This window comes from Meles meles, chromosome 15, assembly GCF_922984935.1.
Source record: "Meles meles chromosome 15, mMelMel3.1 paternal haplotype, whole genome shotgun sequence".
Taxonomy (NCBI): domain Eukaryota; kingdom Metazoa; phylum Chordata; class Mammalia; order Carnivora; family Mustelidae; genus Meles; species Meles meles.
This window is the reverse complement of record NC_060080.1, coordinates 39,209,866-39,226,102: the sequence shown is the minus strand read 5'-3', so window position 1 is coordinate 39,226,102 and position 16,237 is coordinate 39,209,866. Positions and strand designations below refer to the sequence as shown.

Sequence of the window (16,237 nt, the reverse complement as noted above, 5' to 3'; positions counted from 1 at the left end):
TGTTTATGAAACACTGGGACATAAAGGCAATAGTCTGGTGCTTGAATGGTAAACAGAAAATGTGTGCTTCTGTAGCTCCTGCAATACCCAACTCATTGTAGTTGTCTGCACATCATGCTTTTTCTTTTATTTATTTATTTATTTGAGGGAGAATGAGTGAGAGAGAGCATTAGAGAGGAGAAGGTCAGAGGGAGAAGCAGACTCCCCAAGGAGCTGGGAGCCCGATGCGGGACTCGATCCTAGAAGTCCGGGATCATGACCTGAGCTGAAGGCAGTTGCTCAACTAACTGAGCCACCCAGGTGCCCCTCATGCTTTTTCTTTATCTCCACATCTCTGCTCATGCTGCTATGTCCGTGGGGCTGAAATAGTCACCTCCGGCTCTGGTTGTCTCCCTGCCTTCTTATCTTTGTTGCCTACATCTCTGAAGCCTTTCCTGACTTCTCAGGCTGCCCTGGATATCCTTTCCCCTTTGCTTCCTGTATCTCTCTCACCATTTTTACATGCTCTTCCATAATTATCTCTAAATGGTCAGTGTTCACAGGGCTTTAAAGACAGAGCTCACATTTATTCATCTTATTTCGGGGCACTGAGCACAGTGCCTGATACATGTGCTGATAAATGCATGTGGAATGACAAAATTTAGGGATTCTTGGGAAGAAAATGCAGCCAAGGATTTCTTGGGGCCAAAGGAAGAGGGATGGAAGCAAGCATGCTATTTTATTAAGAACACAGAGCCCAGAGAGTTTGAAATTTTGCCAGTGATGTAATTATACAGGATATAATGGACTGTTAAAGAGGAAACCTGCCTCAGTCATTATGGAATGCGAGTGTTAGATGTGCACATCTAGCAGATTTTCTTTGATTCTGTCCCTCTTAGTGATTATGAAATAAATAAATAAAAGCCAGTGAATGCACTTGAAAGCAATGAGCAGCCCCTGGCTTATTTAATGTTGCTAGACATTAAGTTATTATTAGTTTAAAGCAGGCCTTGGCAAACATTGTCTGTAAAAGGCCAGATAGTAAATATTTTCAACTTTGTGGGCCATATGGTCTTTGTTGCAAGCATTCAACTTTGCTGTTATAGTGTGAAAACAGCCATAGAAAATATGTAAACAGATGAGTATGGCTTTTTTCTTTTCTTTTTTTTTTAAAGTAGGCTCTGTGCTCAGTGTGGAGCTCGAACTCACTACCCCAAGATCAGGAGTGTCATGCTCCACTGACTGAGCCAGACAGGTGCCCCTAGTATGTCTGTTGTTTAATAAAATTAATTTCTGAAATTTACCTTTGATATATAATATTTCCATGTGTCACAACATACTCTTCTTTTGACTTTTCCCCCCAACTATTAAAGAAGGTACAAACCATTCTTAGTTCAAGGTCTCAAAGAAAATTTGTTGATCCCTGGCAGAAATGAACTTTATCCCCAGGTGCAAAGGAGGTGGACTCCGGTGATGAAGGGCTGTTCTTTTACTAAAGAAATCTTGCAGTTCTCTTGATTTGCCACTAGATGGGGGTCCCTTGTAGGTGTGTGGCCTAGAGAGCTGGTCTTTTCAATACAAAGGATGATTGGAGTTTTTCCATAGTGTATGGTAAATGAGCCACTGCCATGTTAATGCAGGCTTACAAACTGTCCCGGTGCTTCAGAACCATTCCTCTGGGTTTCATTTATATCGCCACCTTCATACTTACTTATACATATTCCTTCTTTGCATATCCAACTGAAGGGAACACAACCATTCTCAAGTCCTCTGAGATTATTTGCTCAAGGGCTCAGGAGGAAAATAATGTGAATACAGGCTGTGGTTAAAGATTTGCCGGCTGCAGCTTGGAATCTGGGAACAGCTGCTAACCACGATACAGGTTAGTAAGTGGAGCTCATATTCAGAGGATGCTTGAAGCCCACGTGTTGATATACTTAAAACTCCAAAATAGCCCCCATTCTTGTCTCTTCATGTCACTTTCTTCTACCCTTAAGGTGCATGACAGGACCTGACATTACCCTGGTCCAGCATCTTCTGCAAGTTTCATTATACCTTTTTTAGGGTGCGGGAGTACTTGGTAGCCATAGTAACATTCTAGGCACACATGTGTGGCCTGAAGTGCAAGGGAAGTTCAGCTGACATAGAGGTAAATAGAACCATAGTGGTTATTCCTGTCATCCTCTTGTTTGAAATTTCCCAGCTCAAATCTCTGTCCCAGGCAAGGAGTCCTCTGGCTTCAGCTGCCCCATTTTTCTCCCTTTGTCAACACCCTTCTTCAGACATGCCAAAGAAAGAGACTGGAGGCTATGAAAATCATTAACAATGGAAAAAGTTTCCATCTTCTTGGAGCAGGAAAGGGCTTGACAGAAGCATAGCTTTTAAGGACTGTAAAGCTCAAATCTGTCACGTGGTTATGTCTGCTCTGGACCCAAGTTTAATCTCTGAGGAAACGTAGAATAAATCTGTTTTTTCCATACCTCAGTATATGATGTTGAAGAAAACTCTTATGTTCTTCCTGAATCTTGTCTGCTAAACATCTCCCGTCAGGCAATAAGGAATCCTTCCAAAACTCTAGATGGGTTTTTCCTGATAATGAAGACCAGCAGTTCTCATGAAGGCAATCCCACCACTTAGGGGGGCATTTTAGAAATTGTGTGTGGGGAACTTCTGGTTGTGCCATGCTACTGGCATATTGTGTGTAGGACTGGGATCACAGAAGGGTTTGGATCCCAGTGGGAGAATCCAGAGGGGCGTAGGTGAGCAAAAAAAAAATTTTTTTAAATTTATTTGACAGAGATAGATTACAAGTAAGTAGAGAGGCAGGCAGAGAGAGGAGGAAGCGGGTTCCCCGCTGAGCAGAGAGCCCGATGTGGGGCTCAATCCCAGGACCCTGAGATCATGACCTGAGCCGAAGGCTGAGGCTTTAACCCACTGAGTCACCCAGGTGCCCCGGTGAGCAAAAATTTTTATATAGGATTTAGGTTGATGAGCATTGCAGCAGGGCCACGTGTCCCTTTCCATGTCACCAGCTAATAACTAGAGCCACTGTCCCCTTGCTCGCTGATCCTGGCCAGAGATGCAGGAAATCCTCAGAAGCAAGAAGCAGCCTTATGCATTGAAGATTCTTTGCCTGGCCCTCACAACCTCAAATATACAGATGTACATTTTAGGTGGGTGAAACTTTGATTATAATTATCAGAGTCTAGAATTCTGTTTTATGTGTAATCATAGAATCTTTAAAAAAAAAGATTTTATTTATTTATTTGAGACAGAGAGAGAGAGTGAGAGAGCATGAGAGGGGAGAAGGTCAGAGGGAGAAGCAGATTCCCCATGAAGCTGGGAGCCCAGGGACTGTATTCCCCAATGCGGAACTGGATCCTGGAACTTCGGGATCATGACCTGAGCTGAAGGCAGTCGCTTAACCAACTGAGCCACCCAGGTGCCCCCAGAGTCATTTTAATATAACCTAAATCTTCCAGGAAGGCAACCTCTTGTTAACTGAAGGATTATGCTTGCTTTCATTCAGAACTTAACTAAGAATCATTCACTATTTCAGAAAAATCGTGTCACAGACAACTGTGCCCTGTGTGGTATTTGTGTCTCCAAAATCAGTCTACACTTTTAGCTGTTACTATCACAGCAATTCTACGTGGAGGTGCAAACATCTGAACACATTATCATGTGTTCTACTGCGGTTGTACCTGAGTGTATGCATAATGAGCTCACTGACATATTTAATTTACCATGAATATATATTATTTTATTACAAGCTGACTTTAATTTTATTTCTCCCTTATTAGGTTAGGGAAATGTTTTCATCCATTTGGGCTACAAACAAAATCTCACAGCTTGGGTAGCTTATGCAGAACAGAAATTTATTTTTTATAGTTCTGGAAGCTAGAAGTCCGAGACCAGGGCACGAGCACAGTTAGGTGAGGACTCTCTTCCAGGTCATTTGTAGTCCTCATGTAACAGAAGGGCCTGGGGACCTCTCCGGAGCTTCTTATTCATGTGGGCTCCATGTTCATGATTTAAGCCCCTCCTAAAAGCCCCACTTACTAAGACAATTACCTTAGAGGATGAGGACTTTCAACATTTTGCAATTTGGGATGAGGCGGAGGGGAGTAAGATACACAAACAGTCAAACTACAGGATTAATAATTTATATTTTTTAGATATAAGAGCTAGTAAATTATATATGCCATTTCATTTCAGAGTAGCAAAAGGGTTGTTAGATAATATTTATTAGAATGTGAAATGGTAATATTTTATATGTTTGTTTCCTGTTGTTGCCATAACAAATTACTTAGTGGCTTAAAATAAAATAAATTTATTATCCTACAGGTTGGTGGTCAAACTCCAGAAATGGGGTTTCCTGGGTTTAAATCAAGGCGTAATAAGGCTGTTCTCCTTCTAGAGTTTCTAGGGAGAGAAGCCGTTCCCTTGCCTTTTCCAGTTTCTAGAGACCACCTATATTTCTTGGTTTATGACACATCCCTCCATCTTCAAAGCCAGCAATATAGTATCTTCAAACCTGACTCTGACCTTCTTGCTTCCATTGTTATATCTCCTTTTCTGACTCTGACCCCCTGCCATCCTCTTATAAAGATTCTTGTGATTCCATTGGGCCCACCTGGATAATCCAGGATAATCTCCCTCTCTAAAGATCCTTAATCACATTTGCAAAGTTCCTTTTATCATGTAAAGTAACTTATTCCTGGGTCTGGGGAGTAGGACCTGGACATCTTTGGGGGCCTTTGTTTGGTCTGCCACACTTTAATATAATACTTGCTCTGATAAGGTTGACACTCACAGATATAAATAAAGCATTAGGTTTGATGCTCCCTCTCTTTCTGACTTGGGGCAGCTAGATTTCTTTCTTGACCTTGGCTGGGGCTGAACTTGTTCCAGGGGTATGGTGTCTTGAGAACAACCTAATCCCTCCCAGGCTGAGCCACTGACTCCTGAGTGAAGACCTGTTGCTGCAAGGCCCCAGTTGCCAGGCAGTGTGGGTCCAGGTATTCATTTGAAGCTAACCTGGATTGAAGAGCTCCTTTTTAATCTTTTTTTCCCCCCATTGGAAACATGTGATGTTTACTCTCTGGGGAAACCAACTTTATTTAATTTAATTAGTTTAGTTAATTAATTGTTTTTTAAGATTTTATTTATTTATTTTTAAAAAGATTTTATTTATTTGACAGACACAGAACACAAGTAATCAGAGAGGCAGAGAGAGAGGGGAAAGTAGACTCCCTGCTGAGCAGAGAGCCCGTTGCAGGGGCTTGATCCCAGGATCCTGGGATCATGACCTGAGCCAAAGGCAGCTGCTTAACTGACTGAGCCACCCAGGGGCCCCTTGTTTTGTTTTTTCTAAACTGAAGTAGCATTGACGTGCAATGTTGTATTTGTTTCAGGCATACAATGTAGAGATCTGACAACTCTGTATGTTACCCTATGCTCATAAGTGCAGTTACCATCAGTGACCACACAGCACTATTACAGTACCACTGACTATATTCCCTGTGCTGGACCTTTCATCCCTTTGACTTATTCGTCCCATAACCAGAATCCCACATGTCCCTTTCCCCTTTTGCCCAGCCCCCCAGCCCTCTCCCCTCTGACAGCCACCAATGTGTTCTGTGTATCTGTGTGTCTGTTTCAGCTTTGTTTGGTTTTTTAGATTCCACATGTAGGTGAAATAATATGGTATTTGTCTTTTCAACTTTATTTTTTAAGATTTTATTTATTTATTTGACAGAGAGAGACACTGCGAGAGAAGGAACACAAGCAGGGGAGTGGGAGAGGGAGAAGCAGGCCCCCCCCACTGAGCAGGGAGTCCTACTCAGGGCTGGATCCCAGAACCCTGGAACCATGACCCGAACCAAAGGCAGACACCCAATGACTGAGCCACCCAGGTGCCCTGTCTTTTCTTTCTTTTTTTTTTTTAAAGATTTTTATTTATTTATTTGACAGACAGAGATCACAAGTAGGCAGAGAGGCAGGCAGAGAGAGGAGGAAGCAGGCTTCCCTCTGAGCAGAGAGCCTGATGCGGGGCTCGATCCCAGGACCCTGGGATCATGACCTGAGCCGAAGGCAGAGGCTTTAACCCACTGAGCCACTCAGGTGCCCCTGCCCTGTCTTTTCAACTTTAATATCAACTGTCTCATAGTCAAGAAGAGTGGCAGTTAGGGGCACTTGGCTGGCTCAGTTGCTAGAGCATGTAACTCTTGAGTTGTGAGTTTAAGCCCCACATCTGGTGCAGAGTTTACTTTAAAAACAAAACAAAACAAAACAAAACAAAAAACCAATGGAATTTAAGTTAATGGATGTTTTAGAATTGCCCTTCCCATGTCCTCATTCCTAGGAAAGAAGAAAGAAGATGTTGGTGTTTTTTGGGAAGAAGATACATGTTTCAGGGAAATTTGATAAAAAAATAGAAATGAGCATTTTCTTTTTCAAAGTCTGCCTCCTCTCTCTAATATAGCCTCCTCCAGCACACCTGCATCATCAGGGAGCTCCCAGACCTCCATGCCCTGGGTGGGGGTGCTGTGGGAGCACCAGATAGTATTAGAGAAGAGGGATGCCTCCAGGAGCCTAAACAGTACTGTTATGTATCTGCCAAGGGGATCAGTTTGGCATCTGCTGTATTCTGCAAACAGTGTGCCTATGGGGGAGGAGAGAGGGGGACAAGGGGCCCATCACACTTGAGAAAGTATAAGCCTGACAGCTGAAAGTTCCCAGAGCAGCAAGCATCACCTCTTCTCTTGGACCATTTCAGCTGTCTGCTTTGGATTGACAGAGGCATCTGGCTGCTAAAAATACCCTACTGACCAAGTGCTCCCTATTCCAACTAAAGCTGAGCACAACTGCCACCCGGAACTGATCTGCTTCTTGCAAAGGAATTTTTCAAAGTTTTCAGTCTCCATTCGAGGGGCACACCAGCCCATAGTCATTTCTGCCTTGTCAGCTTTGCTGGGTGATGAATGAGACCCTTGTCAGATCACTGTCATCTTGCCTGCCCCATTCCCACCTCCAGGAAACACGGCAGAGGGGGAGGTGAGGCCCCAGTGGCTGAGAGGGGGTAGGGAAGGGGAGGTGCTTGTCCATTTATAGGCTTGCTCTTTGGGATGCTGAAGGTGCTGAAATAGCAATGACAAGGGACTTGGCTGAGTGTGAAATACCCACAGAGCTGCCTAAAGGACTCTGAGATGACAATAGGGAGCATGGAGAATGTGGAGCTCTTCACTTCTGAGGGCAAGGGCAGAGGTTTGAAGGCCACTAAGGAGTTCTGGGCTGCAGATGTCATCTTCGCTGAGCGGGCTTATTCCGCAGTGGTTTTTGACAGGTATGAAATGTGGGGCGGTGTTGCCTTTTCTCTATTGGTGTGGGTCTAAAATCCTTTGCTCTCAAAATCTTCAGAGAAAAGGATAGAATCCATGTGATCATTTTTAACAAAATAGCACTTCTGACAGCGGTTTCCTGGCATCACTTTTTCCGCAAAGAGTCATTGCTAATGTGATTTACTCTGGTCCTGGGGAGGGCTGTAAAGGTGAACAAAGGCTTGGGGCACTTTCTCACAGTCCCGTTAAACTTGGCTGAGTGGGTGTGCTATGTGTGGGAAGGGCAGAGAGAAGGGGAATGGAAAGGTGGGTGTGGTGCTGTAGGAAACATTTTCTTACAGAAGGCTCCATGTTTTTAGCTTCTTGAGTATAATCAATATATTAGAGCATAAAGTAATTGCAGAGACTTTAAAAAATCAATTGTAAATACACAACACTGGAATCCATTTACATTTGAAAAATTAGAGTATCACCAATGAAACTGAAAGCCCTTTTTACATCTCCCACCCCTAACCCCAATCATCTCTGTATTTCCTCAGAGGTAATACCTGTTATGATTTTAATGTGTTTCCTTGAAGAATGTTCTCATACTATGATACACGTATATCATATTTATCAGAAATGGATAGCTGTAGTTTGTCATTTTTTTTAAACAGAGGTGGTGTCATACTTCAAATGTCATTCTAGAACTTACTCTTTTCACTAAACAACATATTTTTGATATGTATTCTATGGGAACTGTAAGTCTATAGATAATTATTTTAAATCCTTGAAGATCTGTTTCTTTTACCCACGTGTAGATCTATCCATGTTGAATCATATGCTGTGTGGATGGCCAACTTAACTGCTGCACATATTCTACCCTATAAATACATGAAAACTTATCTATCCACTTCCCTTTTAAGAGACATTTGGTGGTTTCCAGTTTTTCATAAAAACAAACATTTCTGCAGTTAAAATCCTTGACCATGCCCACTGGTACACACGTGTGGTTATTCTTCAGGATATATGGCTAGAAGAGGAATTGTGCCATAAAGTGTGCTATTTCTATTTTAATAGGCTCTCCAAAGCAGCTGCATTAAATTTACATCCCCATTTTCCCACAACCATGTCTCTACTTGACTACCAAACTTTTAAATTAGTATTAAATCTTTATTAAAAAAAAAAAACGGCCAAGTGATTAAATTATAACAATATTCTCCAAGCCCAAAGTTGGGGTGACCTGTCTGACATTGATATGGTCTGAATCAAGATGGCCTCTGACAATCTAGGCTTTGTGGTTGGCTCAGTGTACTTATCATCCTGAGAATGGGCACTGCTTTTCAGAGATAATTTGATTAGTATTCAGATTTTCATTTCTCCTGTGAATCAGGACCTTCAGGGAGAAGACAGTGAATGGAATATATGGCTGACTGTCACCTGAGGACTATAAGGGGGGCTGAGGTGACAGTAATACCTCTTCAATGGGAGCTTATCTTACCTGATTAATTTACATGTGTATGTTTCATGGCTGGAGATGAGTGCAGTTGAGGAGTCATTTGAATTTGGAATTAAGACTGAAAAGCTGAAACTCTCAACTCTGATCCTGGTGCCAGCACTGAATGGCCACATTGCCTTATATAGGATACTTCCATTGGTGCCTCCAGTTCCCTAATAGCCAATTAGTATCCCTTTTAAGAGTGTCTGGAGTTGGGGCGCCTGGGTGGCTCAGTGGGTTAAGCCTCTGCCTTCAGCTCAGGTCATGATCCCAGGGTCCTGGGATTGAGCCCCAGGTTGGGCTCCCTGCTCAATGGGGAGCCTGCTTTTCCCTCTCCCTCTGCTGCTTCCCCTGCTTATGCTCTCTCTCTGTCAAATAAATAAATAAAATCTTTTTTTAAAAAAAAGGAAAACTAAGGAAGAAAAAATACGTATCTTCACACAAAGATACTAACCCTAAACATTGTTGTATATGTCCTTCCAGCTTATTTTAAAACATAGGTTTCATTTTTACTACACAGCTGGGATCTTATTATAGAAACGATGATGTTTTACATTTAATAATTTAGCTGCTTCTCTGATATTAAGTTCTCTTCATAATATAGTATTTAATGGCTGCCTACCACTTCTTTATGACTGAACATTTGGGATGTTTTTCTTACCGTAAATAGATCATCATTCATTTGAAGTTATAACTACAAAACAACTTTAGTGTACATTGAGATAACGTGCTAACAAAATGTTATATTACTTTTATAATAATAAAAACTGAGATTATTAGGGTAAATGATCTTTAAAATGATTGAAAAAAATCTAGAAGAGATACTTTTTTTTTTTTTAAGATTTTATTTATTAATTTGACAGACAGAGATCACAAGTAGGCAGAGAAGCAGGCAGAGAGAGAGGAGGAAGCAGGCTCCCTGCTGAGCAGAGAGCCTGATGTGGGGCTTGATCCCAGAACCCTGGGATCATGACCTAAGCCAAAGGCAGAGGCTTTAACCCACTGAGCCACCCAGGCGCCCCTAGAAGAGATACTTTTTAAAAGTGATTTTTCCCAAATTTGTCTATGCAAAGGGGCTGCTCTTTGGGTGTACCTGGGATAGCCTGGAGAGGCAGCAAAGGAAACATTTGCCCATGATGTCCTCCCATTTTAGCCTCCTGGTGAGATTCAGCCGCTGTAGAAGAGAAACCCGAGTGGGGAGGTAGGACTGAGTGACTCACAGAAGAGGCACATTCTAATCCATGTTATTGCAAGCCAGGCTTTCTACCCTACCCTCCAAACATATAGAGGAGGAAAGATTTTATTTTTAGTTGAGTGCTTTATTAAATGAAAATTCTTTCCAACAATACATGACTTATACTGTATATGTGAATGTTATGAAGTGTAACAATAAGTGAACACGTAGGAAACATAATAAGTGAGCACCCATGAAACCATCATCCTGCTTAACTAGAGCATGCCATTATATTGCATCTTTATCTTTCCCTATCCAATCCCCGGCTTGTCGCAAAGGTGACTAGTATCTTGAATTTTGTTATTATTCCCTTGGCTTTTGACTAATAGTTTTAGTCACATGTGTACCTATTCCTAAACAATTTATAATTTAGTTTTTGTGTTTTATTTTTGATCTTTGAAGCACTGGTATAATATCACATATGACTTTATGCCACTTGCTTCTTTCACTCAGTGTTAGTTTTCTTATTCATCCATATGGTTTTGTGTAACTAAAGTGTTGATTTGTACCACAGTTTATTTTTCCATTCTTCTGCAAGTGGTTGCAATGGACATTTTTTATTTTATTTCTTGGTAAACAGATACATAACGTGTATATCCTAGGAGTGAAAATTACCTGATCACAATGTATGTGATATTCAGCTTTAAAATAAAATGCCGTAGTGTGTGAGGCTGTTTTGCAAGTTTGCATTGTCTTTGTTAGGATGGACTTAGTTTAGCTTTAACAGCAACAATCCAGGCCCTTATAATATAGTCCTTAGTCTAGTTAGGATCTCTTGAATTTTACTGGTTGGAAAAATAGGTGGTCTCCTTAAAGATAAAGGAGCAAGAATAAAGTAGAGACAATCTTTTCAGGGCTGGCAAATATGTAATACTTAGGCTACCGAGATCCCTTCCAGGTATAGTTAATCAACTGGGCAACTCCTTCCTGAACTCCAACTTAGCCTAAGGAGCTTTTCTATCAGGGTGCTCCAAGAAGCCCTTACTAATCCATCAAAACTGGCATTTAAAAGAAGAGCTATTTGCCATCTCTCTTAGGGGTTTGACTGGGTGTTGGAAAGGGGTGAAGGTGAAGTAGGTGGGTAAGATCAATTTACCAAGGAGCTGTCTTTCATGGACATGGTCTTTTAAAGTGGATGAACCCCAAGAGTGGTAGATAAACTGCTAGTTGCTCTCAACTCCTCGAGCTTTCTACTCTGAGTGTGCCCAGTTTTCGGGAGGACAGAGAATAGGAACCCATGATATCTTAGCTTGAATGATCCTGCTTATTTCTACATGAGATTGGACTAATCTGGGAATTCATGGTGTTGTCTTGTTCAGATTTTTAAGCTTTTTTTTTAAATAAAATATAGAAATTATAGGAAAACCAAAGTAAGAAAATAAAAATTCTCTGCAACCTTAACATTCAGAGAAAACTAATGTTAATATTCTGGCATATATCCTTATGATTGTTTGTTTTGTGTTGTTTTATGTGAAGTACAATTGACTCCTTACAAATGTTTTGTGCAGATATGATCCGTATCGAATATTTTCTTGATCCAATGATTTGTAGGTGGGTGGTGGTGGTGGGAGAAATACTACACTAAATGTATACCTTGATCGTAAAATGCTTCCCTAAAATTAACAGACTGTATTAAAATATGGGGGGGCAGCTTATTTTACAATGAAAGGAATATGACATAATATAGTATTTTATTAATTCTAGGATACATATTTAATTTTGACATCTCTGAAGTCATGATGTATCCTACAGTCTGTGGCTCATGGTTTAATTGGGAGCATTTGTTTGTTTGTTTCCTAATGGCAAAAAAATGATATATTTAATAATTGACAGTATCTTAGATTCAATGTAATTAATGTACACATTTCTTCCTTTCACAAAAGTGGGTTATTATGTAACTTCTTTATCTTACAATATGTTGTGAGCAACTTCTCAAACCATTATTATCCTCCTAGAGCATATTTAATGACATTGTATTCCTTTTATTTTTTTTAATTATTTATTTATTTTTTATTTTTTTATAAACATATAATGTATTTTTATCCCCAGGGTTACAGGTCTGTGAATTGCCAGGTTTACACATTTCACAGCACTCACCATAGCACATACCCTCCCCAATGTCCACACCCCACCCTCCTCTCCCAACCCCCCTCCTCCCAGCAACCCTCAGTTTGTTTTGTGAGATTAAGAGTCACTTATGGTTTGTCTGTATTCCTTTTATTGACTGTTATGTATCACTTTAGCAAGTGCCATATTTTGGAGATCAAGATTGTTTCCTTCTTTTCCTAATAGATTGTTCCATACATCTCTGATTATTTATTAAAGATAAACTCCTAGATGTGTTTTGGATCCAAAAGACAGCTTTAAGTTTCTTAATATAGATTTCCAAATCACCCCCACCAAGGAGGATTATTATACCAGTTTTCTTCACGAGCAATATAGCATTTGCCTCCTTATCCCAGCACTGGCCAACACAGAGAGCTAACTTTGACTTTTATATTTTATATTTTATCTATAAAAACTTATTTTAGTATTATTTTGTTTTCAATCTTTGTATTATTAGGAAGGTGAAAGGTTTTGAAAAAATACATTTATTGGTCATCACCTTCCTTCTTTTTTTTTTTTTAAAGATTTATTTATTTATTTGACAGAGAGAGGTCACAAGTAGGCAGAGAGGCAGGCAGAGAGAGAGAGGGAGAAACAGGCTCCCCACTGAGCAGAGAGCCCGACGCGGGGCTCGATCCCAGGACCCTGAGATCATGACCTGAGCCGAAGGCAGAGGCTCAAACCACTGAGCCACCCAGGCGCCCCAGTCATCACCTTCCTTCTTTTGTGATTTGTCTATTTTCTTTTGATGCCCTCATTTGAAAACTATATGTGTAGCTCATTTGTTTATTACTCCTTAATGTTCAGAACTTCTAAATTGGTTGACTCCTTCTGCATCATTTTGATTTATTAGCTCTTTTGATTTTACCTCTTTTGTAATTCTCAGTTACTTCTATTTTAATTAATTAATCAACGTATTTGTTTATTAAGTACACACCACGCCCAGTGTGGAGCCCAGTGTGAGGTTTCAACTTAAAACCCTGAGATCAAGACCTGAGCTGAGATCAAGAGTTGGATGCTTTGGGCACCTGGGTGGCTCAGTCAGTTAAGCGACCACCTTTGGTTCAGGTCACGATCTCTGGGTCCTGGGATTGAGCCTCATGTTGGACTTCCTGCTCAGTAGGGAGTCTGCTTCTCACTCTCTCTCCCCCTCTGCCTTTCCACACTGCTGGTTCTGTCTCTCAAATAAAGAAATAAATAATCTTTTTTTTTTAAGATTTTATTTATTTATTTGACAGACAGAGATCACAAGTAGGCAGAGAAGCAGGCAGAGATAGAGGGGGAAGCAGGCTCCCTGCCGTGAAGAGAGCCCGATGTGGGGCTCGATTCCAGGACCCCGGGATCATGACCTGAGCCGAAGGCAGAGGCTTTAACTCACTGAGCCACCCAGGCGCCCCTAAATAAATAAATAATCTTAAAAAAAAAAAAAAGAGTTGGATGTTTGACTGACTGAGCCACCCATGCACCCTTTGTCCTCAGTTACTTTTGACTTTCTTTAATTTTTCATGTCTTTGCATTCTTTCACTTTCCTTTTTAGAGCTTATTTAGTGCATTTTAGGTCAAGGGGAATGAGAAGACAAATGGTTTTCGCCTTAAGAGTGACTCACACGTTTAGCAAGATTAGGGCCTTATCTTTTTTACTGCTTTGTCTTGGAAGGACTGTTCCAGTTCTCTGAAGTAAAACCTCCATCATTTCCAAACTGTAAAATCAGTTGGTTAACCCAGTTGACCTACAGACCAAGGTCCATGGGGCACGCCTTACCACACTGTGAATAGAATTGTATTATTGCCACCACCATCATCATCTTCAAACAAAACCCACAACCAAATAGATTCAGGGCCAATCTGGCATAGAATCAGATTTGACCAGGATAGAAATTTGAAGCATGTTTTACAGTAATATTGGAGAGCTTCTTCTAATAGCCATCTACAAATAATGGACTGTTGTTTGGAAGAAAGAGGGTTCTGAACTTTTTTTTTTTTTTTTTAATTGACAGAAGTGTGAGAACTGAGCACCCTGAGCAAAAGTTAGAGCCATATTTCTGGTCAAAATGAAGTGTGGAGGGGGTAGTGCTGGTTAGAGCTCAAGCCATCTAAGAACTAAGTAGGCCTTGGAAACCTTTACCTTTAGAGGTACCTACCACCTCACAATTTATCAAAATGTAGTTTTTACTGACCACTCCTGAATGGAGTTTTAGATCTCTGCTATTGGAATTATTAATTTCCATTTGGCATTTTTTGTTTTTGTTTTTGTTTTAAGAAAACTTTGGGACTATTCAAAAGTATTATAAGTCCCAAACCTTTTCTTAGGTCACCTATAAGCTTTTAGGCCCTTGACACTGAGCCTCTATTGCCTAAATGAGACCAGGGCTGCCAGTGCTCTCTGGAGATGGAAAGGCTGTTTCCAAGGTTGTGTAGTTCCTGATGGCAACCTGGCAGAGATGATGTCCATGGGGAGTCAGGCAATAGAGGGGAATTGGGTCATTTGGCCCTGAAGATCCCCTCTAGCATGAGATTCTACAGGTTATATGACTTCTTCAGTACATGTGAAGGACTCCAGTGCGGCACCAGAGGGGTGCTGGGCTAATATAGAAATGGAGCTTATTCGGATTATTATTTTATTTTAGCATTAAACACAAGAAAGGGCATGGAAATGGTGCTCATGAGCAGTTCTAGGAGCCAAAAATACTGTGTAATGGTTCCTTTTTTTAACAATCCTAGACATCATGAATTTAGAGTGCATCTAGCTTTTGGGTTCATGGATCCTTAGCTAGGGAGAGACCTGTATTTAGAGGATCAAAGTTTATGTGGATGTGCATCCATGCTTTTTACTTCCAGAGAGAAAGTCTATAGCTTGCATCAGTTTTGAGATCACTTTCAACCCAGAAGAAGGTTGAGATCCATTGAGTATATTCAATCCTCTCTTACAGATTGGGAACAGGCTTAGTGAGGTGACAGGCCATGCCCACGTTCATACACAGACGAGTCACAGGGCAGGACTGAGATTCCTGGGATCTTGTCCAGCCATCACTTTTCACTGTGTTGAAAAGTGGGGTCCAGCATTGCCTAGTTAATTTCTTCTTTTCTTGTCAGTCCTGTTAATAATACTTAATTTTAATGCAAAAAATGGTACCCGTCCATCAGTTTCAAAACAATCAGTCTGGTTCTGGGACCCGAGAAGGGTTAGATCCAGCAACTAATAGGTAAAAAACAGGAATATACATGTGATTACCCAGGAAGAAAAGTGCTTGTAATAATGAACCAATGTATTCCCTTCCTACCATTGCTATAACAAATTACCACGAATTTTAGTGGCTTAAAAACAAATTTTTTAAAAGATTATTTATTTATTTGACAGACAGAGATCACAAGTAGGCAGAGAGGCAGGCAAAGATAGAGAGAGAGGAGGAAGCAGGCTCCCTGCTGAGCAGAGAGCCCCATGTAGGGTTCAATCCCAGGACCCTGGGATCATGACCTGAGCCGAAGGCAGAGGCTTTAACCCACTGAGCCACCCAGGCACCCCCAAAACACTAATTTATTATCTTACATGTTTGAAGGTCAGAGATCTAAAATGGGTCCATAGGGCTATGTTTCCTAGACTTTTATAGTTTCTTCATGCTGCCTGTATTCCTGGGCTCTATCTTCAAAGTCAGCAGCATAGCATCTTTTCCCCCTCTGACCTCCCACCTCCTTCTTAAAAGGAACCTTATAATTACATTAGACCCACCGGGATACGTCAGGATTGTGTCCCCTTCTCAAGGTCCTTAATCTTAATTACATCTGCAAAGTCCCTTCTGCCATGTAGTATAAAATATTCACTGGCTTGGGGGGGGGGGCTTTTGGGAATTTCAGGGGGGCCTTTGGGGATTTTGGAGGGCTATCATTCAGCCTATCACAACCAATAAGATGAATTGCATATTAATCCAACTCATCACAGAAAATGTTAAGAAGGATCAAAGATAGGGGCACCTGGGATCGAGCCCCACATCGGGCTCTCTGCTCAGCGGGGAGTCTGCTTCCCCCCCTGTCTCTGCCTACTTCTCTGCCTACTTGTGATCTCTGTTTGTCAAGTAAATAAAATCCTGAAAAAAAGAAAAA

General features: G+C 41.1%; 1 protein-coding gene across 4 annotated transcripts in view; it reads left to right on the top strand.

Moving 5' to 3' along the window:
• Nucleotides 1–16,237, top strand: part of SMYD1 (SET and MYND domain containing 1) — a 48,314-nt gene that overhangs the window by 1,653 nt on the left and 30,424 nt on the right. For 2 of the 4 annotated variants that reach the window (XM_045979129.1, XM_045979128.1), the window contains exon 1: nt 7,146–7,327. The exons of the other annotated variants lie outside the window; for them this stretch is intronic. In XM_045979129.1, coding sequence (XP_045835085.1) covers nt 7,191–7,327 — 137 coding nt within the window. In that variant the 5' untranslated portion in view covers nt 7,146–7,190. Of the gene's footprint in view, nt 1–7,145; nt 7,328–16,237 lie in introns of those variants that run through there. 4 annotated transcript variants of the gene reach the window in all.